Below are 27,145 nucleotides of genomic sequence, written 5' to 3'. Positions count from 1 at the left end.
CTTATATATTTTGTCCAATAAATTAAAAAAAAATACCAGCAAGTTGATAAACTTTTATATTTAAATATGTAACTCATTATTATAATATTTATATGATAGTTATTTTATATTCTGTTTAAAATTATCTAATTAATATTTTACTATTACTTAACATTTTATTTAATGATATAAAATATAAAATAAAACATAGCAACCCACCCACATATTTTTAAATATATTTTTCTTCGGTTGTTCCAATAAAATAATCATTCCTAACATTAGTAGGTATACTTTATTATGATACATAATTTATACATACACGATGATATACTATAGTAATATTATTTGGTATGGACGTAATTAATAATAAAAAATACATTTATAAAATAATAATATTCCTTAACAGTTGGTTATTAAATTTATATTTTTTATGCATAGATACATTTTCTCTAAAACAAGTCATTCGTTTAGTTTACCATGAATAAAACATTCACCTATATAAAAAATATTATTTTAGGCTTAGTGAATTTAAATGAGAAAAAAAATATAGTCATATACTGTTTAATATTTATAATACATTTTAGAGTTTATTTATCATATTTTATAATTCGTTTATAATAAATAATTTTGAAATAATTTCGGTATGATTATATGAATTATTTTTCATAAAATAAACAGATTGTAGGCAATGAGATCCTGTAAAAGAAATTTAATTCTAGTAATAAGTATATAAAAAAAAGAAGGTTAAAAGTACTATGTCAGATGTAGAATGGGTACCAATTTGTTACCAATGAACAATGGTGTATAACCACAAGAGTGGAAATTTAGCATTTATTGGCCAGGTTATTAGGTTATTTTCAATCATTGTTATGGGCGCCCGGAAGAGGGGGAAAGACAGGGCATTTGCCTCCCCCCTGTAATTCAAATAGAATGTTGAACATTTTAACTTTTATTTTGATTTAAAAAAATTTTATCGATATTTTTACTTTAGTGTGTGGGGTTGGTATTTGATTTCATATAATTTTAACATATTTTGTAGTTTACAAGGAATAATAAACATTTTTTAATGTATTTTTTGGTGATTAATAAAATTATGCCCCTCCCTGATAAATTTCCTGCGGTCGCTCATGATCATTGTTATAAATTATAATATTTATAACGAATATATACCAAACTACATAATCTCAATATCAACGAAAATGAACATAAACATGATAATAATTATTTTAGTTACAGAAATAAACTAATATGTTATACGCGTCGTATAAGCCAATACTAATAAATTCAATATTTAAAAGCAAGACAGCATTAAATTATTTCAGAAAATATAAATTATTTTTAACACAGATTAGCTAACAGTGAATTGGTTATAGTATCAAAGTATATGTTTAACCTAATGGCTAATCATTTTTATAATTAAATTAACTACGTTATTTCGAATAACAATATTCAACTTTTTCAACGTTACATGTATGTTTTTTGTTTATTGATCATTTTAAATTATGATTAATGATAATATATGATTATATGCATAATGGAATTCAAATTTCTTTGTTCATTTACTGATTTTGTTTATTGTTTTTAATTTTTTTTCAACCCTGATATCAAGTACATATTATATTTTATGAAGAAATACGATGTTCCCGAAACATGCATTGGTATCATGTGTCATTTTTTCGTGAGTTATTATGGTTTATTCTTTACTCAATGTAAGTTGCGTATTTATATACAAATCTGTAGTAGTGGCTTGGACGGTTGCAATAGGAGTGATTACTCCTTATAGGACTCGATTAATTTTTTTTTTTTTTAATATGTAAATATTAAAAATTATGATTTATGAAAATTATTAACACTATCTATATTATTCAGAAGTTTTAAAATATAATAAGAATATAACTAAGTATGTTAGGAAATTTTAGAAGGATAAAAACATTTTTTTACATACTATATGTTTTTATTGTGTAATTCAATCCATCTCTTTCTTGAAGTTTTATCAAAACCATTATCGATATAACTGTGATAACTTGTAAGTAACATTAATGAAAAGAAGACCTTAATTAATATTAATTAATGTTGTGACGATGGTCAGTGGTATTTTTTCATCATAATAGTTTAATTATGTAGTATCCAGTTGTTTATTGTATAAATTAACAAATAGGAATCATTTTGACTTGTTCGTTTTTTCATCTTTTGTCCTACTATATGGATTTTTTACAAAGGTACAAAAAGGCATTATTACATAATTGTATCATTGTTTTTCTGGAATTTTAGACGTGGTATTTAATTTTTGGGTTTTATTTTCTTCCTTGTCGTTATTATAGCAATATGCGCTCATATATAAAGAAGTATAAAATATATTGTGTAATTGCCCGTCGACAAATTCACTGTGTGTGTGGTGTTCTGGTCGCTCTGGGTGTGTTTTGTGTCGGATCACGTACACATGCTCCGCAGGGAGTAGAAAGATATAGAACGAGGGTGTCGATTTAGCTACGCAAAACGAACGGAGATGGCGTGGTTGGCGGGGGACACTGAAAAACGTGGCGCGGCCATGATGTTTTTTAGTGTGTGTATTTGTGCACACTCAAATTGTGTGTGCTGGTTGAGCCATGCATTATACCACAGCCACCGCCGCCATTTCCCGAGAACTTTTTTCCATAGTTCAGCGCACACCTTTCCACATTTTTTATCAGTTTTCATCATATAATGTGGAATATTATATTCATAATAATATTATTTATTATTGGCCATAATTTAGGTACCTATATATATTACGTGTAATGTGTATGTTGCAAATATTCTATTACGATCAAAGTGATATATTTAATGTAAGTTTTCATTTAGATAGGTTCTCAATATTTTTTGCATTTTTATTGTTCATTGTATGATATAAACAGTAAACACTGTATTATTATATATTCGGACGAGTAGTTAATGACTAATGAGTTATACTTATTTTAAGTTTAGATAATGCCGATAATGGTAGCAGACAATAATAGTAGACCAACATTTTGCGGAGTATCCTCGTACTAGTCGTATTACTCCACTTCGCTAAACCAAATGTTAAATTATATTTATAATTAAATACTTATATTATACTTATATTTAACTACTCATTGAAATTTTGATTTTTAAGAATTTAAATTCTACGAAAAATATTCTGCTTTAGAGTATGAATTAAAAAATGTATGTTATTATTCAAAAAAGTAAAAATTTAAATAATATAACGATAACAATTATTAAAAATATAGTTTTTTAAGGAAAATATTGTTTTATTTCGTCCGGAAGTAATATAAGAAAAACATTTTCAATTATATTAATATAATTTGATGTAATGAGTGGTGTTTCATAAAATAATAATACACTGTATAAATGTTCCTCAACACTGTTACAATTATTAATTTACCTTCAGAATAAGTATTTTTTTAATTAAAAAACTATTCTCTTATAGGTAAATTTGGTTCCTAGACCATAAATAAAAATGATGACCTCGCCGCGGCTGTCCAAAAATTGAGCATAAATTTACAAAAATTTTTCATGATCGCTTAAAATTAGAATTTCGACAAACTACGTCAAAATCGAAAAAATTTTGTAAATTATTTTGTATTCAAAAATACATTTTTTTTTTGTATAAAACGCTTCTTGATGCTATTTTAAATGATTATTCTAAATCAATCATAACACTGTTTGGATTAAAATTCAGTTCAAATTTTTTTGAAACATTTTAATTTTTTATATAATTATTGTTTTGTACGAAGTCATTATACATTTATACGTAAATAACTCGATATTGGCAGACGTGTCTATGGAATCATTTGATTTTTAAAGTGTTCAAAATGTTCCATTTGCAGCTATTCAATTATTACAGATAAGTATTTTTAAGTAATCTATTGTTAAAAAATCAAAAAAATTTTTCATTCTTACTTTTATATAGAAAACGGTGTTAATTATTAACAGGGCTAGGATTTATATGCAACAACATGTTTTTTTTTGGTACGTCCAAATGGAGTTTTAGTAACTTATGTCCACAATTTATATTATTCCGATGAAAATGGTACTATTTTTTTATTTTATATTTTTGCATATTTAGTATGATCGTATTTATTGTATTTGAGCCCATAATAATTAAACTGGTCAAAGTATATAATTTGGTTTTTTTGTCAAACATAAATTTTATTTTCATAAACACAACCCTATGGTCATAGGCGCAATTAGAGTAAAAAATTTGGGGGGAGGCTTCAGCTCCTCCCATATATTTTTCAATCACTGCCTCTCCGAAATATCCTCTCAGCGCTCAGGGATAATATTTTGTTTATTGATAATGATAAACAACTGTGGCCCGTTATAATAAACACGATCTAAACTCTAGACGTAAAAGACGTATCTAAGATGGTGATTATAATATTGTTACTAAAAATAAATAACAAAAATTTATTTCATTCATTTTTTCAATAGTAATCACATATTTTTTTTATTTATCAATATAATAATATAAAGTTCTGCATGATTTTTTTGGGGGGGGGGATTTGAATGTATTTTAGGGAGTTTAGCCCCTCCAGCGCCCCTAATTGCGCCTATGCCTATGGTACAATATGCGATAAGAGATTGAGCGTATATCGATTGCGCCAATATGACCGTTTTATACCTATAAAAAAAAAAATCGATTGCGCCGCGTATCAACTCCGCTGAATTTTTTTATTTATTGGTTCGGCCGGTTATCAATTCACTGAATATTTGTAAATTATTTATTTTAATAATAACAAAATGTAAAATGGTTATATTAATATAAAATTAATTTGCAGTTTTCATCTTTTGGCCAATTCACTTTTCAACCAAATTTAAAATAGGTCGATTCCCTTTTCGACTAAAACAAAAATGTATATAATACATGTAAAAAAATAAAATAACTGGTGTATAATATTTTATAAGTTGCATAAAATGTTGTAAAATAAAATATAGAAAATTATTTAAAATATAAAAATATCTATATATTAATATTATTTTAATTTTAATATGTCACAATATGTACAGTTTTATATATATAAAAAAAATATACAATTATCATGTATAATAGTAATGTATAAAATATATAAAAAAATAACCTATGTAATAGGTATATAATTATATATATTATATATACACCCATATATTATGGAAGTTGCCATCACAATCAAACACGACGACCACCGATCAAATAATTTATGACAAAATATTATAAATAGGTTTTAATAATTTTCGACATGTATAACATAAAATATAATATATTAAACTTTTTGAATTGTGTAATTTTTAAAATTACCTATTTTATATCACTATTATACTTAATAATTATTGACAAAAATTGTATATTATTATTTTATTTTTTTACATAATATTAATTATTATACATATTGTGATATATTAACATAAAAATAATGTTAATATATAGATATTTTTATATTTTAAATAATTTTCTATATTTTATTTTACAAAATTATATGCAACTTATACTTTTAATCATTTTCAAAATTATATAATTTTATAATTTCTATAATTTTACAAAAATTATTTACCAATTATTTTATTTTATTTTTTCATAATATATATTATATAATTTTTTTTTTGGCCGAAAAGGGAATCGGCCTTTTTTAAATTTAATCGAAAAGGGAATCGACCTATTTTAAATTTGGTCGAAAAGTGAATCGGCCGAAAAGGGAAAGTTTCAAGGTTTTTGGTCAAAAACGGCCATGCTTCATAAAAAATAATAAGAGCTTAGTCGCTGGGTTATTCAGGGGCTCAACGGCTCAGTCGTACACCGTTTCAATTCCATTACTTTACAATATGTTATAAATTAACGCGTCTTTAATTAAGTTAAAAATATTATTTCTAGTTTACTTTTTTTTGTATTTTGTTAATTCCTAAATTATCAATCCTCTCAACAATTCAAGAAGATTACTTTGAGCTACAAGTTATACAAGAGGTAAGGTGATATCTATCTTCGATATGTACCACGCATAGTCATATTAATATATTTATATAATATAAAAAAGGAAAAAAATCTTTTACTCAATCTCCGTATTAAGATTTTATATTCAATTATAATATACAATATATAAAGCAATGAGTTGAGAATATAGATTTAAATACGATACATAAATATATTTTTATGCAAATATTGGATTAAACCTTTTACCTTATTTTTGACTCATTACAACACGTTGTGTAACGTGGTTAACTGCTGTAACGTATTATGTAGGTAATTTCAATTCAATTAAATCTGTGATCTTAGAATTAAATGATGAATAAAATTCGATGAAAAAAAGCTAAAGAATTGTTTGATAATCAATATTTAAAAAAATGATTTAGTATATATATTAAAAGTAATTTTCACTTTTTTATCCCAAGTCATAACTAAACTACAAAATCAGAATTTAAAATTTCATGGAAGTCTACAGAATACAGATTATAATTAATGTTAGAGATCGACTTCTTAAGTGTAACATGCAGTATTAATTCAGTTAAAAATTTATTTTACTACGCAATACACATATTATAAACAAATAAATAGATTATTTTGTTTAAATCATGATGAGTACCTATAGTACCTATTTGTGTAAGATATTTTTTTATATTTTAAATAGGCGTTGTTAAATTATTTAGATGTGTATAAGGTAGTAGTAGGTACAAGTCCTGCACTGCCCTAAAAGTGACCCAGTCAGTCTACCAAAATATACAATAAATACCATAAAATACTGCCGTGTTCTACGTGAATTCGTCAATTGCGATAAATGCGATAAGATTGTAAAGACATTGGGAAAAATAGAATTCACGGCGTGCACTAGTCATTATAATCGCTATAATTCGTAATATCATTGATTATAAATATTTATTATCAATGGTAATATGCGGCATGCGGTAGTCGCGATAACTCACAATAAGTACCTAAATTTTTAGTTTTAATATTTTGATTTTTATAGTAAAAAAATTGATAAAAAATGCAGTAAAAATTGTTCACTATTTTAATTTAATTTAAAATTACAAAATCACTAAAGTATTGCAATTCATTTTGCTTACGAACTCTACATGCAGTATTGACAAGTCAACGCGATTTCCAATACCACAGACCGACCACGTTGTTCAAGTAATATATTTTTTTATATTATATTATTATAGATCCGTCATAATATTTTAGTATTTATTTAAATAATCAAAACGGTATTAAATGCATATACTTACAACTATTTTCAATGGTCTATGCATTCGAGTACAAATAGTACAATAGTACAAACCTCGTGGTTTTACACAAACTCCATCCACCGTTAATGAATAAATCAATAAATGAATTATTTTCCTAATTTCTAGTCAGTTTTCGATAAAAAAGTTGGATTGGCTCACAACTGGCATTTATTGACAACCACTTAACTCAGGTTTTAGTCGACACAGCAATTGGAGTCCCGATTCAAGACCAAAGGCCATACAACAATGTATTTTCATACATTGAATTTTGTATTTTTTTTAAATAAAAATGAAAACATAGAAAACAAATAATATGATACCTAAATAAATGTGGTCAAAATTAATTTAATTTATCTTTAAAATATGTAGTACGTTAGTAGTTAGTATTTTATAGGTACTAAAATATGTTATTGCTTAATTACTATTAACTTATTACTTATTTTAAGTAACCGCGTGTCCGTATTATATAGTACATATTATAGAATTAGAAATTTTTAAAATGATTAGTTTATATCATGTTTAAACTAGTAATAGAAAATATCATATTATATTTATATTAGGTAATCTCCTACTGGTAGTATTTTTATAGATGCACAGGTGGCAATATGTTATAGTATATAATTATCTCGTACAGTTCTAACTTACAACAACTTAACATTATGTATAAAATAACATTTTATCGGTAACCGGTGTTTATATACCTATGCATTTAATATGTAACCAGATATCAGACAAGTATATACGTTATTACTTATTATATGTAATAATAATTACTAGTATATGTACCACGACAGAAGTAGGTATGTTTGATGCTATGGACTATATTATGTATATAATACTTATTGTAATATTCAAAATTTATTAGACCATTGCCGTTAGCAATTTTCTCATTTATATTGAATCATCGGACGACAAAAGATTAATTAAATTCTATTCATCGTCGACACCAATACTAGTTTAATATTATTATACTGTCGCCAAGAAAAAAAATGCTAATCCCTTTCAAATATATGTTATAGGTGAATGCTTATATATACCATGTGTCACGATCTATCTATTGTCTATAAAGTGTATTTTATATTATACAACCACATGTCTTTTGAATATCGAATTGTGTCCGAGAGAGAATCGCTAAATGCAGCACCAATATAAGTTCATATTATACATAGGTGTGCACACATACATTACTATATAGGAACATATTATTTAAATTATAATAAGCAAACGGTTATTATAAACAACGCACGGTCGTCGTACTTATACCGTGTTTATGTATGTGTGTGAACACTACGAATATACGATGCAGGGGAGACCGGGTTAGCGGTTTTAATGAACGAATTAGCATTTCCGGTTGCCCTGAACGGGGTTAAACGAAGACGATATACTCGTTATTGTGGACGAGTGACGGAGACGCTTTGCGACTGCACGTTGATTATCATAATTAATATTATTACCATTATGATAATATTCATTATTATTTATAGGTATATTGTGCATGCGCATATACGACATTATTGGCTGTTATTAATAATAAAAAGACGGAAGCGGCACGCTGATATACCCATTATTGCAATAATTTTTGCACAAGGCCAACTGTTGACGCGACAGCCCTTACTCCCCCCCCACTATCATGTGTCAAGGGTGTAACGATTTCATAACGGGTCTTCTAAACAAAAGGTGGTCGACCGTCTATGTATAATGTATGGCGTATACCTATACATAAATTATTATATTGTTTATACATTTTATATACCTATATTATATTTATATAAATATTATATTGTATATCGGTTGTTTCCACTTCTGCTGTATTGCAATAGAGGTAGTAATGAGTTACACGCGTATGTATACCAATACTAATTATTATAGGTATTATTAGAAGATTGACCATTGTTTCAAGTGCACGGGAGAGAATAAATGGCCTAAACGCAACAAATAAATTATACTCGGCGTGTTATACAAATCGACCAATGTCTTGTTTTTTACACTCGAAATATAATATTATATAATATACCTATAGTTGGACGCCTGGGTTCACCTAACCTAACCTAAACTAGTACGTCGCTGCGTTATTACAATGTTGGTGATATATAAAGACCGAATTTATATGCATTTATATGCAAGAAAAAAGTACATAACATGCAAGATAAAATTTAAATTTTCATTAAATTTTAATTTTACGCAGTAACAATTATTTATTAATTTTATTTAAATGTTCATAAACAAAAAGTATAAGATGTATAGTATAGCAAATATGCAATACAAAAATGTAATTTTTTAATATAAATTAAATTTTAATCGTTAGTTAATCGTAATACATTGTAAGAAATATTTTATTAAAATCAAATAGTATGTAGGTATACATTAGACATAAATAGGAAATGTAGTAGGATTTAATGTAGTATGTTAATTTGAAAAATAAACTTATCAAAGTATGTTCCTTGTTTATTTCTGTGTATTATTCAAAATTTTGAAAATCTCACTAGAAATGTTGTATGGCTCAATTCATTTTCTAATTGATGCCAGTTATGAATTTGGAATTTTAGACATTTTAACTGTTTAAAAATTAATTGGTAAATCACAAAATAATTTTTAGCAAAAAAACACGTACACTCAAACTACACCAACTTGGCTACAGCGTAATTCTTGTTAACAAAAATTGTCTTGTATAAATTTACCTATAGCAGACAGCTGTGGTTTTAATGATATATATATATTAGATGTTGTTTCGGGAATTTTATCAACAAGAGTAGATAAAGTAGGTAGCCACGTCTCCGCTATTAAACTCGTATACAACCAACCTATATGGAAGTATAGTGACTTATTATTAGCGTCCAAATATTCTTTGAAACGTAAAATATTTGATATTATATAAACGTACCTATAATCTTTTTTGCTCAACATCCTTTTGGATCGTTGGGTGTATATTGTACGGTTTTTTGTTAAAATATGCAAAAATATGCAGTATAACATTTTGATATTTAATCAACCAATTAATTATTTGTGGACACTCATTGACTGCATGTATGTGATGTTGAAAATAGCAACATGCATTTTATGCAAAATCCGGCCTTCAGTTATAATTATATAATTATTATTTTTATTATTAGGTATCAGTGTATTATTATTCACTATGTTTAATTATATTTAATTTACATGAAGTAATGTTAGAATAAGTATAATTATACTTGACCTAATTATGGTAGATACCTGCCTACAAAGTTTTGGTCACTATAATAATTAAGTATTGACGGTATTGTTATCATATAAATAAATAATATTATGATATAATATAATATAAAATATTATGTAATTATATAATATTTATAATATTCATTGTATAAAAACTATAAAAATATATGTTAATTAATTTAAACAATTAATTATAGGTATTATAGGTGAATCTTCTTCGATGCATAAATCAGAAATGGAACAAGACAAGCGCCAAACTGTGAACAGTTAGCTAATACTTCCACGTATCCCAAGTATAGAACTGTGCGATTTTGGTATGATCAATGGAAAAAAATTCATCTTGGACCTGTCTCAGGAGTTGGTGTTATACAAGTAAATTCTGTACTATTGATGTAAATCTGTATCGATTTTCTTACCATTATCATTTATCATTAATTTCTAATAAATCATTATTAACTGGATAATATCTGTTTTGTGTATATTTGATAGTATATGTAATGCATATTGGCGCCATTATTTTATGTTCCTCTTATTGCTGTGCTATCACCGTTGTGCTGCTGTAGTGTTGGCAGCATTTAGCGCTATCAGTAGTCAGCTGCCGTGATGAGGCATATGATAATTGGGCATTTTTTTCATCATAATCGTTAATTATAAATATATATATTATTTTGTATTCTTGTTGTTCTTTTCATTCATTATACGTAACTTGTGCAATACCAGCTTATAATTGTAGTACCTATCTAGACACCTTGTCCTTTTTTTTGGCCTTTCTTGCAAACCTCTTGAGGTGAATATCGTTGATTTTTTGTGGTCTGCTGTGATCAACGCTGGTATTTTTATTCTATTGTCTGGTAATTATGGTTCGGAAACTCTAATTTGAAAATTGTATTTATAGTATTATTGTTTTAGTCTAGGGTTGTCATTTTACCAGCAGTAGGACAATTTTGACGTTTCGTCCAGTATATGTGGTTTTGGACTTGGTTTATTGTTTGTTGGCTGCATAACTGCTAGCTGTGGTGTTTGTATTTTTTTTAATCTGACCACTTACGTAAGTGTTTGATAATTATGTGAAACTGCAGCTCATGCAATTAATTTTATATATTTATACATAAATTAAATTAATTTATTACTAATGTTGAAGCCGCCCGAGGTCATTAATTTGTATTTTATTATTGAAGCCAGTTGCGGCCCAAAATTGTTTATTATCACTGCCTCCTAAGGTATATAGGAGGTAATATGGTATAAGGATTTGTCTCGAACCCAACCCAAAAATTAAATTACTTTATTTAATATATTATTTACTATTAAAATTTTAGAATATAAACAAATTAGGTAGTAGGTGCTCTTTAAAAATATTGTTTCTCAAGCTTTTTTGTCTACATGCATTGGCGTATTTATGATTTTTTATCCACTGGTATCTACATGTGTATTTGTCTTTCTTAAATCAGTTAAATCATTAGTTTTAATGATTTTTTTATTTTATAAAATCACTGCTTAAATCAAATTTAAGAACAGATTAGTATGAACTATTTAAAGAATAATTCTGTGCAATCTTAAGTTATATCTAGATAAAAAATATATAGATACAAATTAAATACCTACATCTTATTTAGATAAATAAATAAATTAGTATCTACTTGGTAATCAAGATTTAAATTATGGAAATTTACATAAACCTCTTTGAGTAATATACTTGTATTTTTTTCAATAATCGTTTACTCATTTAATTATTTTGTATCAAATATAATATTACCACAATACTATCTATATGTAGTATACAGAGTGTAACTCGTCTATTTGACAAATACAATAAGGTCAAATAGACGAGTTACACCCTGTATACGAGTACAAAATAATGATAGAATTTGCTAGGCTGTGTCCCTGCAATAATTTTTATGCTAAAATATTTTAATGTTCAGTAAGTCATTTAACTAGTCCAACATTTATATTTATACATATACTAAAATATTTAGAGTTCGCTAGATGATAATGTTGTTTTGTTGTCAATTACTCAAGTGACATCTTGACGTATTAATTTTAAACACCAAATTATATAAATACAAATCAATTTAAACTTTGGAAAGTGATGTATTTTTATATAAATTTCCTAAACCGAGGGTCTAAATGTTTTAATTTTTTTCATAGTATTCTTGCTTCCGAATGCCCCTTGGACATCTGATGCCAGGGCAAGTGCCCTTAAAACCCTCCATCAATTCCGGCCCTAAGTCCATCTACATATTTATTTATTTGTATAGCGACAAACATTGTCCACTATTGCTGTGATCACTTTATGCACCAACAATATCGATTTTAAAAAAATGTATGGTTATACCTTTGTTTAAAACAGGACATAAATTATTATGTGGTAATCATCAACCAATCACTTTATCTTTAACGTTTACTAAAATTTTCGAAAAATGTATAAGGTCAGAATAGTAAATTTTTTAGATAAAATATCCTTCTTTTCAAGTAAACAATTTGGATTCAGATCTGGATTATCTACAACAGTTGCACTTTTTGAGATTGATAGCTTTATTATAAATTATATGGATGATAATAACAAAGTATTAGGTATTTTCCTTGATATTCAAAAACTGTTTGATTGTGTAGATCATAAGATATTATTGAATAAATTGAATCAGTCTGGCATTAGAGGAATACCAAATGATCTTATAAAATAATTTTTAAATGAAAGAACTCAAAGAGTTAAAATAGATGATACTTATAGTGAATCACTTAATATATAACTTGTGGTGTTCCCCAAGGCACAATATTGGGTCTTCTTTTATTCATTATTTTTATAAATTATTATGTAACCTTGTATTGAATTATTCAGTTTTGCTGATGACACTGCTATATTAGTAGCTGACAAATCAATTGATAAATTATTTAATAAGTCAAATTTTTTTCTTAATAATGTGTATTCTTGGTTCTGTAAAAATAAACAATAATTTAATTGTCCATTTTTTGAAATGTGTATGCAATTTTAATTCTTTAAACCTAACCTTAAAATCGTATTAATATTGAAAAAGTACAAGAAATAAAATGATTAGTTTTAGATTATAAATTAAAATGGGATAAACATATATTTTCAATTAACAATCAATTATGCAAATATTTCCATATTTTCAAAGAAGCTAGATATATATTTAATAATTCCAATAAAAGAATTATATTTTAACTTAAGTTCTATCTTTTTATTCATATGTTATATCTCTTTGGGGAGTAATTTTTAATAATCATTTAAATAAACTTAATATTTCTATAAATTGTGTCATACAATTTTTATTAATTCTACCTAATTTAACTAGTACTGCAATAATGTTTAAAGTACTTAATGTGAAAAATCTGAAATGTATTAATAATTTCTCTGTTTTAATCCAGCTATATAAACATAAACACTTAATTCCTATTTTTGATAATGAACACAAAACTAGATTTAAACAATATTAATATACGTTTACCAAATTGTGTAAAAGTTTATTGACAAAAAAGTGTATTTTATATGGGTCTGAAATTATGTTTAACTTTTAATATTAATATAAATAATTTTAGTAATTTAATTATTTTTAAGAAATATATTAAACATTTAGATTTAGCTTGTTCTTAAATTAATTTATTTTATGTCATTTATTTAACATTTTTTCTAAAATGTTTAATTAATTCTGCTTACTATATTTTGTATTAAATTTACATTAATTTATTTCTGCTGAACATGATATTTTAAAATGGAATATTCCACTGTACTCCTATATTTTTGACTCTACATACTATTTATTTGTTCATACCAAATTTTATTGTATTATATTGTTCTCTTTTATATTCTTAAGAATTGCTCTCCCGGCACAAGCTTTGTTTACCGAGGGTGCTGCAATATTGTATTTATAATTGTATAATTTGATGTAAAAACTTGTGATGTTGCAATAAATGTATCATTATTGTTGTTAAAAATTAATCTATTAACCAATAAAAATTAATGTTATGTATGAATATGATATCAAACAGTAAGTTTAATAGTAGAATATTAAAATTTTTACTAAAATTGGTTTATACAATTATAAATGCTTGCTAATGTTTTAAATTTATGATTATATTATTATAGACAGTGTTTAACCATTTTTGATCCATTAATATCTGGTTTTCTAATTAGTATTCATAAATCTGTCTCTAAGAGCAAATAATTGTATTATATTGTCACATTCTTAACATATTAAAATATTTTCTAATATTAAAAAAATTGAAATTAAATTAAATTGAATGCTTTTAAATAATATTTTATTACTTTTTAAATATTATGTATAATTATTTCTAGTAGTGATTTAATTTTATAATTATTTATGTGAAGGATAATTTTATCCAGACAGTATCAAAGTACTATCTTTAACAAGTTGGTATTGATTAGTATTTTAAATACATTTTTGTAAGGCTGGGGAAGTTAACTATTCTTCTAACTCGTTAAGTTAATATAGAAAAATTTAACTATGTAAGTTAAGTTAAAAGTTAAAAGTTACCTAGTTAAAATCTCACTTTATTTTTCATATAAAATTAAAAATTACCTATACCTTTTTTGAAAGCTAACAAATAACATAGTAATAGAGAACTTATAGTTTTAAATAAATCTATATTAAAATTAATTGGTGTACCTAATGTAGTTATCCGATTTTTCCTTATTATTACCTTGAGCTGATTAGGATATTGTTTTTGTGAATTTTTATCTATTAGATTTTATTACTTATAATTACTATGTTATTAGATGGTCCATATTATAATAGATTTTTATTACTTAATTGCGATGTTATTAGTCAATATTGTAATATATGGTAAACACTAAATAAAAACTTATGGATAGTTTCCTATTTACCATATTTTGTATAAAAAGGGTTGCTTCATTATGAGATTAGACATATTATTTTGACCACAATTGTGCATAGACCAGTGAAGTTGTTCTACACTTAACAACCTATCGGGCTAGGCTTTTCTATTGTCTCAATAAATAAACATGCTTTAAAATTTATTATGTGTTATTATTTACTTCAAACTTCATATCACCGAAGCAGACCAACAACAAAATGGACTTTGTCGTTAAATCGTGTTGAGTCTATCGTCACAGAGACCGTCTCATTACACTAAGTACTCATATACTTTAATAAAATTAATTGTATGTGTTTGCTTACCTAATGATCTGAACAAATTATGTAGGTATATCATTACAACCACTGATGTCTGCTGTAGGTTAATTTATATAAGACAATTTTTGTTAACAGGAATTACGCTGTAGCCAAGTTAAGTGTAGTTTGAGTGCACATGTTTTTTTGCTAAAAATTATTTTGTAATTTACCAATTAATTTTTAAACAGTTAAAATGTCTAAAATTCCAAATTCATAACTGGCAACAATTAGAAAATGAATTGAGCCATACAACATTTCTGTTGAAATTTTCAAAATTTTAAATAATACATAGAAATAAACATGGAACATACTTTGATAAGTTTTTATTTTTCAAATTAACATACTACATTAAATCCTACTACATTTCCTATTTATGTCTAATGTATACCTACATACTATTTGATTTTAATAAAATATTTCTTACAATGTATTACGATTAACTAATGATTAAAATTTAATTTATATTAAAAAATTACATTTTTGTATTGCATATTTGCTATTCACCTATAATACCTATAATTAATTGTTTAAATTAATTAACATATATTTTTATAGTTTTTATACAATGAATATTATAAATATTATATAATTACATAATATTTTATATTATATTATATCATAATATTATTTATTTATATGATAACAATACCGTCAATACTTAATTATTATAGTGACCAAAACTTTGTAGGCAGGTATCTACCATAATTAGGTCAAGTATAATTATACTTATTCTAACATTACTTCATGTAAATTAAATATAATTAAACATAGTGAATAATAATACACTGATACCTAATAATAAAAATAATAATTATATAATTATAACTGAAGGCCGGATTTTGCATAAAATGCATGTTGCTATTTTCAACATCACATACATGCAGTCAATGAGTGTCCACAAATAATTAATTGGTTGATTAAATATCAAAATGTTATACTGCATATTTTTGCATATTTTAACAAAAAACCGTACAATATACACCCAACGATCCAAAAGGATGTTGAGCAAAAAAGATTATAGGTACGTTTATATAATATCAAATATTTTACGTTTCAAAGAATATTTGGACGCTAATAATAAGTCACTATACTTCCATATAGGTTGGTTGTATACGAGTTTAATAGCGGAGACGTGGCTACCTACTTTATCTACTCTTGTTGATAAAATTCCCGAAACAACATCTAATATATATATATCATTAAAACCACAGCTGTCTGCTATAGGTAAATTTATACAAGACAATTTTTGTTAACAAGAATTACGCTGTAGCCAAGTTGGTGTAGTTTGAGTGTACGTGTTTTTTTGCTAAAAATTATTTTGTGATTTACCAATTAATTTTTAAACAGTTAAAATGTCTAAAATTCCAAATTCATAACTGGCATCAATTAGAAAATGAATTGAGCCATACAACATTTCTAGTGAGATTTTCAAAATTTTGAATAATACACAGAAATAAACAAGGAACATACTTTGATAAGTTTATTTTTCAAATTAACATACTACATTAAATCCTACTACATTTCCTATTTATGTCTAATGTATACCTACATACTATTTGATTTTAATAAAATATTTCTTACAATGTATTACGATTAACTAATGATTAAAATTTAATTTATATTAAAAAATTACATTTTTGTATTGCATATTTGCTATACTATACATCTTATACTTTTTGTTTATGAACATTTAAATAAAATTAATAAATAATTGTTACTGCGTAAAATTAAAATTTAATGAAAATTTAAATTTTATCTTGCATGTTATGTACTTTTTTCTTGCATATAAATGCATATAAATTCGGTCTTTATATATCACCAACATTGTAATAACGCAGCGACGTACTAGTTTAGGTTAGGTTAGGTTAACTCAGCTATAGCTTCAGGCTAGGTATATTATATAATATAGAAATAACCCCATAATTAGAAGTAAGAATAGTATCTAGTCAATGACATAGATTTTTTTCATTTCAATAATTGAACATTGTTATATTATTTTATTATATTATTATAATGCGAGTTATGGCTTATGGACATTCGTAAATGTATAAACCATTTACTATTTTAAAATGCTCATTACTTGCTTTATTAATAAAATATAAAAAAAGAACCTATGTCTTCGGGGAAATAATATTCTTAGTTCTTTGTTTCTTACTTTTAAAATTGGTAATAGGTCACTCTAAAATTAAATATAACAGAGTGAAATTAATTATTCAAAACTTGATATATTACGATTGTTACTTATACATTTGTAAGACGGAGACATTATGCATGTGGGTATGGCAACATTTTAACTAGAAAAAAAAACAATTTTGAGGGAAATTCTGTTTTGTCTATGTCGTAGCGAATCTGAGAGAAAATAAGTGCGAAGCGGTGAAAATTGAAAATAATAATAGGTACATTGAAGATTCTTCAACTCATATACATATAATATTATGACTAAAAAAATCTGGAAATATCAATATTGTTTAACACACGCACTAACATATAGAACGTTACCAAAAATGTGATTTTATTAGACGTACCAAATTGATTTTATTTATTTAATTTTTTGTTTTTATTTATATAATTGTTAATGGCATTTTTATAATAGAAAACGGCAAGAATACAAGCCCGACATGATTTTGGACGTGTTCTTTGCCAAACGTACCATATGATTTAATGAAGCTTAATGATGCGATAAGAATTCTAAAAACAGATTGGAATTAGCGTCAAGACTACTTGATAATGATTTTCCCACATTTTAATTTTTTAATTTTAACTTCCATAAAAATTGAAAAATTACACTTTGTTAATTACTCCTTTTTAATATAACGTTTAAAACATTAAATTCGTATGTTTCCTTGTAACAAATACCATTGTTCATTAGTATTTATAATCAATGCAAATACTAATAGAAAAATAATAAACAAGTTGTTTGGGTCCGAATACGGACGGGATAGCCCCACTCGGATTACTGAGAACGATGATACCCCTTAAAATCCTGTGGTTAGGCAACTAATATCGCATAGTTAAGGTGTTGTTGGCTAGGCAACTATACTATGCACGACGACGACACGGAGGAACGGGATTATATATATATGTTACGGGCAAAGTAGAAAGTCGGGCACTGTGCACAATGCCCGATTTTCAAGGGCAAAGTTGGAATAAGTTAACGTTGCCCGGGCATTGTATACAGTGCCCAATTTGATTTGGGCACAGTTGATTAAATATTGAATATTATATAAAAAATTAAAAATAAAGATATTAAAAATAAATAAAGTTGCACAGATTTAATATTTAGATTATTTATTATTAAATTACAATTATTATTTATTTGCTTTGTTTATTACCACATACACCACTATTATGACACTTTGAGTTGCAAAGACGACCAGATCTTTTACATTTTACATCTTGCCACTTCTCTTAATGAAATGTGTACTGGTGGTACATCATCAGCCTGGATAAACACCTCTTTGCATATTGTGAATTGGTTCCGACTGTAGAGTTGATGTAGTCTGCCCTCGTTTGTTCCAATTTCATATAAATTATCTTTTACTATAAAAAAATTATTAATATAAAAATTATTTTATAATTAAAATTATTTTAAAATTAATTACCAGAAAGTATAACTCCCAGATTACACCGAAGATCACATCTTGCTCGATCTACATCAGGAATTTTTATTTTAACATTTTCTCCTTCTTTTCCTGGAAAAAAACGTTCTTCAGATAAATTCTTCATTTTTTTAGCTTGTACTTTAAGATTTTCAGCAGATTTCGATCGATTTGAAGAAATTGATTCTATTCTCAATTTTATTTGATCGTTTTCATCTTCATCAGAAAAAAGTTCTTTTGCACTGTCCTTATCACTTCCATCACTTTTTTCGTGTTTCTCGTTTATGTTTTTGATATTAATTCCACAGCCTAGAGCTTTTTCTAAATCTTCCTCTGATTTTAAAGTAGAAATTAAATCGGTTGGAATTTGGGTTGATTTTAGGCCAACTTTAGCACGTGTTCCGAACATAGCTTCGTATGGCGAACGTTTTGTACCATGGTGAAAACTCCGATTCTTCATAAATTGAACAAATTTAAGACCTTCGCTCCACTTTCTGGAATTATTATCGGCTAACCATGTTGCGAGAATATTTTGAATATCTTGGTTGGCCCTTTCAACAGACCCTTGACTTTGTGAGTGTCTAGGCTTTCCGTGGACAATCTTAAGTTCTTCCCACATACTACACAACTCAATAACAACTTTATTGGCGAATTCCCTTCCATTATCACTCTGCAAAATTGCCGGGGCTCCAAATGTTGTAAAAATATCAATTAACACGTAGGCTACTTCTTCAGCCCGTTTATGAGTTAACGGTCTAAGAATTACGAACTTCGTAAGGTGATTTTGATAGACCATTATGAACTTGTAATGGTCATCAGGCTGAGCTTGCATGTCTATTAAATCCACTTGACAGCGAGAATTAATTTCTGATGAAAGTATAGGTTTTACAACTAAACCTTTTTTAATTGTACTGCTTTTTTTTTGACAGTGGTCACATAAATTTAAAAATATCATTATAGTCTCCCTTGTTATATTTTTATATTTCAAGTTCAATTCATACTCCATACGGTTTCTACCTCCATGTCCCACAGGTGTATGTGTTTCATTCAATAGTTGAAACAATTGTTCGTTGTAAACATAATACTTAGTTAAATTACCTTCGGATACTGGAACTACTAACTTTTCAATCCCTGATATATTTACAGCATCGTATTTTTTAATTAATTTGTAATCATCTGCAGTCTTTTTTGTGGTTTTAGTTTTCACATAATTCACTTTTAAAATTAATTTATCGTATTTTACTTTATTTAAAAATACAGTATTTGCATTTTTGTTTAATAGTAAATTGTTAAACTTCTCAATAAACTTGTTTTCCATTTTATGTTAGAAAATAGTACACAAATACCTGAATAATAGTTAAAAACGATGACCAAAAGAAAAAATAACACTACACGCAACTACACTACCTACACTACCATGTCAGACTACGCGACGTCGCCGTCGTGACAATAATCATTAGAAAATATCGAATAGGAATTTAACGATTCGATTATGAAATATTATCTATAATACTGTGTGAACTCTTTATCGTTTAGATTACGGTTCGGTTCGTACTATCGCAGCTATCGCGTTGTCGTGTACGAATAAAATATATAATTATAGTTTTGTAGTGATATTATTACGTATAAATGCAATTTGATATAAAAGTGTGCAACGCACTGTATAATTCACTTTACCCACTTGAACCTGGGCAGGGTACACTTTGCCCGGGCAGTCTAGTACAATGCCCGGTCAATGTATGACAAATTTGAGTATTAAAATGTTTATTCTTACATTGGCCAAAATGTTCAATGCCAATGCCCGGATTTCCTACTTTGCCCGTAACATATATATACAGTGACAAGGGAAGCAGGATGGTACAGGTTATGTAGTGGGGCTCAGGGGCACTGTGGTTGATCCGGTCTGGTGCAATGACCACAGGGGTAACTATTATAACTATTACTATTATTATTAACTATTATTATTTTTAATAGTAGTTACTATTGTAACTACTATTTACTAGTAAATTAAGGCAGGTGATTGGTGGGCTGGTGACTGCTGATGCAACTAGATGACCGAGGCAGCCTCACTTACACTCCCCAATGGGTGCTGGTGGACTTACGTGGACCACGAAGTAAGCATTGAGTGAGAAGGTGATTGGCGAGCGCGTCGCAATAATCCATATTATAGTGGATACAACACGAATGAAATCATTGATTCACTCGTCTGTTGGAAACAGATCGTTTATTTGTATTGATGTGATATATATGTATGTGTTCGTGCCGCAATGACGATGAAACACGACAACGAGTTTTTTATTACAGCAGTACATGTGTGATCAGTACGTTCGCATGGAAGTGAACTATTTGCGCTATACTCGAGACAATCAGTGAGCGATCTTTGCTGATGCTTATCGTGGCCTTGTGGACCACATAAACTAACAGCTCAACGTTGACGAAAATAGACACCGTCGGTCGCAGGTTGGGTTAGGTTACCCCTTACTCCCTTCCTAGGATACCAGCTAATCGTACGGTTAGCGGGTACTGCAACTGCTGGTTAGGTTAGGTTAGGTTAGGTGGTTAGGTTAGGTTAGGTTAGGGTTAGGTTAGGTGGTTAGGTTAGGTTAGGTTAGGTTAGGTTAGGTTAGGTTAGGTTAGGTTAGGTTAGGTTAGGTTAGGTTAGGTTAGGTTAGGTTAGGTTAGGTTAGGTTAGGTTAGGTTAGGGTTAGGTTAGGTTAGGTTAGGTTAGGTTAGGTTAGGTTAGGTTAGGTTAGGTTAGGTTAGGTTAGGTTAGGTTAGGTTAGGTTAGGTTCAGCAGCAGCAGCCGCAGCAGCAACAGCAGCAGCAGCAGCAGCAGCGGAAGCGGAGGCGAAGAGGTCCTCAGGGATCCGAGCAGCCCACATGGAGCCAGGTGGTCCAAAGGGGAAAGAAGAAATCCCCGTCCCGGCCCAAAGCCCAGTCTTCTCCGGCAACGGAGAAGATCTCATTGCTTCGCCAGAGAGCCCCTAGGACCGCAGCCGTCACCATTGACCGCCCGGCCGAGGGGGGTTCGCTGGCGGCAGTTATGAAAAGGGTGTCTGGTTCCGTGAGCTTGGCAAGTCTCGGGGTCAAAGTGGTGACTACGAGGCGCACCAAAGCCGGCGGAATCCTCCTCGAAGTGGAAGGCGAGGAAAAAGCCAGAATCCTGGAGAGGAGGATCCGAGAGGTGGTAGGAGAGGCCGCCAGAGTAAGAAGGCCCGAGCGGAAGACTCCCGTCCTCCTTCTGGATGTCCCTGAATGGGTAGAAGTGGAGGACGTGGTCGGAGGGCTCGGCGCGGCCGGAGTTGTCGTCGCGGCTCCTGACGTTGACCGAATTTCCATCAGGAAAAACGGTGGCAGCCGCGGCGACCGCGTCGCGAGGGTAGATTTACCTTTCCGCGACGCCATAGCTCTGGCCGAGGCAAAGGTGGTGGTGGTCGGCTGGACCCGTTGCAGGGTAAAGCTTCTTGAAAAGAAGCAAACCACCTGCTTCCGGTGCCAGCAAAAGGGCCACCTCGCCGCCGAGTGCCGCAACGCGGCAAAGCCTCGGGCCTGCTACAGGTGTGGAGCCACCAGCCACCTCTCGCGGGGCTGCTCGGAAGGCAGAAGAGGAAGCGGCGGCCCATCTTCGGTCGTTGGAGGAAGTTTTAGCGGTGGTACAGCAGTCGCGGTGGAGGAGGTGCCTGCCGAGATGCAGCCAGTGGCGGAGGAGTCGTCGCAGCAGTTGGCCGGGCGGCCGGCGGGCCGTTCCGCCTCCGCGTCGTCGTCGTCGGGGCCGCAGTCGTGATGGAGCTAAGGTACGTGCAGACGAACCTAAACCACTGCCGGGCAGCCCAGGACCTGCTCGGGGAGTTCGTGAGGGCGGAAGACATCGCGGTGGCGCTGGTCAGTGAGCCGCAAGGTGGCGGTCGAACTGGCTGGCACTTCGACTCCACGGGTCGAGCCGCCTTGGCTGTCTTCCGCCCCGGACTTACACTCAGCGACGTAGAGTCGGGCGACGGGTTCGTAGCGGCTACCGTGGGGGGCGCGGTTCGCGCCTTCAGCTGCTATGCTTCCCCCGCCATGTCCGTCGCTGAGTTCGGGCAGTTCCTGGGTCGTCTCGAGGCTTCTGTGAGGAGGGATCGCGGTGTTGGAATCGACCTCATTGTTGGGGGAGATTTTAACGCCCGGTCGGCGTCCTGGGGGGACCGCCTCACGGAAGTCCGCGGTGACGATCTCGCCGCGTTCGCCGATTCCTTGGGGCTGGTCGTCATCAACTCGGGTCGGGAACCGACGTTCTTCGGGAGGGGGAGGGGTTCGTGCGTCGACGTGACCTTTGCCTCCGAATCCGCCGCGAGGAGGATTCGGGGGTGGACCGTGCGTACGGACGTGGAGAACATGAGTGACCACCATCACTTGTGTTTTTCATATCGCACCGGACGCACGCTCCCGGACACCTCCGGTGATCCCCCGGCGGCGGCAGCGGCTGGTCGGCGGCATCCGGGTTGGCGTACTTCCCGGATGGACGCGGACCTGCTCGCCGCGGCCGTTCTCACCGTAGAGTGGACGGGAGCGACTCTGCCCTCGGTAGCTCCAGCCGGTTCCGGAGGCGCCGAAGCCACGGCCGAGAGGCTGGTCGGCTGCGTGACCGCGGCTTGTGACATGGCTCTCCCCCGGAGGAACCCACATCCTCGGGGAAGACCACCGGTTTACTGGTGGAACGGCAATGTCGCGGCCGCGCGCGCCGAATGCGTGCGAAGGAAACGGCTGTGGATCAGGCGTCGCGGACGCGCCCACGGCGGTGACGTGTCCGCGGCGGACGTCGAGCGAGACTACCGGGAGGCTCGAAAGGAGCTGAAGCACCGCATTCGCGAGGCGAAGGCGAGGTGCTGGGCAGAGTTGGTGAAGACCGTCGACGACGACCCCTGGGGGAAACCCTATAAGGTCGTCTTGAAGAAGCTCCGTGGGCCCCCGGCGACGGCGTCGATGGAACCGCAGACGGTCTGCGACATCGCCGCCGTCCTCTTCCCCCGAGGGGATAGAGACGGGGAGCCTGCCGATCTCGTGGGAGTGCGGCCCGAGGACGTTGCGGAGTTCTCTCTGGAGGAGGTTACCGCGGCGGTCGGTCGCTTCGGGAGCCGCTGCAGGGCGCCCGGTCCAGATGGCATTCCAAGCCGGGTCTGGGGCGTCGTGCACGCGGTGAGTCCTGGGTGGCTGGTCGACGTGTTCAACCTCTGCCTGAGGGAAGGCATCTTCCCCGGCCGGTGGAAGCGCGCTCGGCTCGCGCTTCTCGCCAAACCGGGAAAGCCGGAGGGGATGCCGTCTTCGTACCGTCCGCTGTGCCTCCTGGACGACGTCGGCAAGATCTTCGAGTTCCTGTTGGCGGTCCGGATGAACAGCCACATGTCCGCCTCGGGCGTCGAGTTGTCCGAAAGGCAGTTTGGCTTCCGGGGCGGACGGTGCACGGACGACGCGTTGCGGTTGCTTCGCGGGCGGCTCCGGGCCGCCGTGAACGCACGCCGTTACGCCGTTGCCGTGAGTCTGGACATCCGGAACGCGTTCAACACCGTCGGGTGGGGAGTGGTGCGCGCGGCGTTGGTGCGGATGGGTTTCCCGCCATACGTACGACGGGTTCTCGACTCGTACCTCAGCGACCGAGTCCTGCACGTGTGCGACGACAGCGGGGGCGTTCCAGTGACCGTGGGAGTCACGTGCGGAGTCCCTCAGGGCTCCGTGCTCGGACCGCTCCTGTGGAACGTCGCGTTCGATACCGTGTTCCGCTTGCCGCTGCCCGCTGGTGTAACCATCATCGGGTACGCGGACGACACGCTCATTGTGTCGGAGGGGAACACGTTGTCGGCGCTGCAGGACCGCGCGAACGCCGCCCTGGCTACGGTCGCCGGCCACATCGGGGACTTGGGGCTGCAGCTCGCCGTCGACAAGACGGAGGCTGTGGTCTTCAAGGCTCAGTATGGGTCGCCCGACCTGAGGCTGCGGATCGGGGATCAGGCGGTCCAGTTGTGCGAGACCCTCAACTATTTGGGGATCTTGCACGAGGGCAAGGGGACGTGGTACAACGCGCACTTTCGCGCCGCGGCCGACAAGGCCAGGCGAGTCATGGCGGCGCTGCGCGGACTGATGCCTAACATCGGCGGTCCTCGCGAGAGCAGGAGGCGCCTGCTGGTGAGCGTCGTGCATTCAGTGATGTTGTACGGCGCTCCTACGTGGGGGCCTGACCTGGCTGTCAGCAGGACCGGCCCGAAGGTGTTGGCATCGGTTCAGCGCATCGCCGCCATTGGCAGCGTGAGTGCGTACCGGACCGTGTCCTACGACGCCGTGACGGTCGTCGCGCGCACCATCCCCATCGTCCTGATGGCCAAGGAACGATTCGTGTCGTTCGGGGCCAGAAGGGCGACGCGGCCGACGGGAACGGACGACGGGGGGCCCCTCCCGCCGGGCGATCCAGCGGAGGCAGCGCCGGCACACGACCCTCAGTCTCTGAGGGCTCGGGTGTTGGCACAGTGGGCTCGGGAGATGCGGCGCGAGGTTCCGCCCGCGGACAGCGGACGCGAGTGGACCCGCACCTTGATCCCCCCGGACCTGCTCTGCCGGTGGGTGTCCAGGACGCACGGGGAGATGTCCTTTCACCTCACCCAGCTGATGACGGGGCATGGTTGTTTCAACCGGTTTCTCCGGAAGATCAACCGTGCACCGTCTGCCGGGTGTTCCCACTGCGGACCACCCGACGGCTACGGTGAGGAAGTCGACGACGCTCACCACACCCTCGTTCGCTGCGAAGCGTTCAGGGGTGAACGCGAGCGTCTCGTCGACGTGATCGGACCCTTCGACCCTGGCGGGCTGGTCCCCAAGATGTTGGAGAACCCGGCCAACTGGGGGGCGGTTGCCGACTACGCGAGGGCAGTGATGACCGCCAAGGAGGAGGCCGAACGCGGGAGGCAGTTTCGGCAGGGGGTGGCTCCGTCTAGGCGGCGGAGATGACGGCGACGCGTTCGGCGGGGCGACCTCGGCGGCTAGCTGGGTCGTCGGCTGGGGCGGCCTTCTCTTAGCCTCGGGCTGAGGGCAGGCCTCTCAATAGGTTTAAGGTACCATTGTAAGGGGTTGTGGAAGGGGGACTGTCCCTTCCTCACCCCATATGAATATCGTTTATTTTGTGTTTACAATTCATTTATATTGTTGTATATATATTTTGTTGTTTTTACCCAATAAACGATGGCGACTCACCACCCGAAGTATTGCCTCACGGCGTTTCCGGGTGGTGAGTGTATTGCCGGTTAAAAAAAAAAAAAAAAAAAAAAAAAAAAAAAAAAGGTTAGGTTAGGTTAGGTTAGGTTAGGTTAGGTTAGGTTAGGTTAGGTTAGGTTAGGTTAGGTTAGGTTAGGTTAGGTTAGGTTAGGTTAGGTTAGGTTAGGTTAGGTTAGGTTAGGTTAGGTTAGGTTAGGTTAGGTTAGGTAGGTTAGGTTAGGTTAGGTTAGGTTAGGTTAGGTTAGGTTAGGTTAGGTTAGGTTAAGCCAGAATCCTGGAGAGGAGGATCCGAGAGGTGGTAGGAGAGGCCGCCAGAGTAAGAAGGCCCGAGCGGAAGACTCCCGTCCTCCTTCTGGATGTCCCTGAATGGGTAGAAGTGGAGGACGTGGTCGGAGGGCTCGGCGCGGCCGGAGTTGTCGTCGCGGCTCCTGACGTTGACCGAATTTCCATCAGGAAAAACGGTGGCAGCCGCGGCGACCGCGTCGCGAGGGTAGATTTACCTTTCCGCGACGCCATAGCTCTGGCCGAGGCAAAGGTGGTGGTGGTCGGCTGGACCCGTTGCAGGGTAAAGCTTCTTGAAAAGAAGCAAACCACCTGCTTCCGGTGCCAGCAAAAGGGCCACCTCGCCGCCGAGTGCCGCAACGCGGCAAAGCCTCGGGCCTGCTACAGGTGTGGAGCCACCAGCCACCTCTCGCGGGGCTGCTCGGAAGGCAGAAGAGGAAGCGGCGGCCCATCTTCGGTCGTTGGAGGAAGTTT

The 27,145-nt window shown here is 34.1% G+C and overlaps 2 protein-coding genes across 2 annotated transcripts; one reads left to right on the top strand and one right to left on the bottom strand.

Moving 5' to 3' along the window:
* Positions 1-18,933: 18,933 nt before the first annotated feature.
* On the bottom strand, positions 18,934-21,313 carry LOC113555086 (KRAB-A domain-containing protein 2-like). The gene is made up of 4 exons (XM_026959415.1): positions 21,253-21,313; positions 20,152-20,281; positions 19,154-20,061; positions 18,934-19,091 (listed from the first exon to the last, which is right to left on the bottom strand). Exons 1-4 carry the CDS (start codon positions 21,311-21,313, stop codon positions 18,934-18,936), a joined length of 1,257 nt encoding a protein of 418 aa, XP_026815216.1.
* Positions 21,314-22,193: 880 nt separating this feature from the next.
* LOC113555079 lies at positions 22,194-22,934 on the top strand. Its single transcript, XM_026959401.1, has one exon. It carries the CDS (start codon positions 22,194-22,196, stop codon positions 22,932-22,934), a length of 741 nt encoding a protein of 246 aa, XP_026815202.1.
* The last annotated feature ends 4,211 nt before the right edge of the window (positions 22,935-27,145 follow it).

Source organism: Rhopalosiphum maidis, chromosome 2 (assembly GCF_003676215.2).
Source record: "Rhopalosiphum maidis isolate BTI-1 chromosome 2, ASM367621v3, whole genome shotgun sequence".
In the NCBI taxonomy this organism is placed as follows: Eukaryota; Metazoa; Arthropoda; class Insecta; order Hemiptera; family Aphididae; genus Rhopalosiphum; species Rhopalosiphum maidis.
This window is presented reverse-complemented; position numbering and strand designations above follow the sequence as displayed.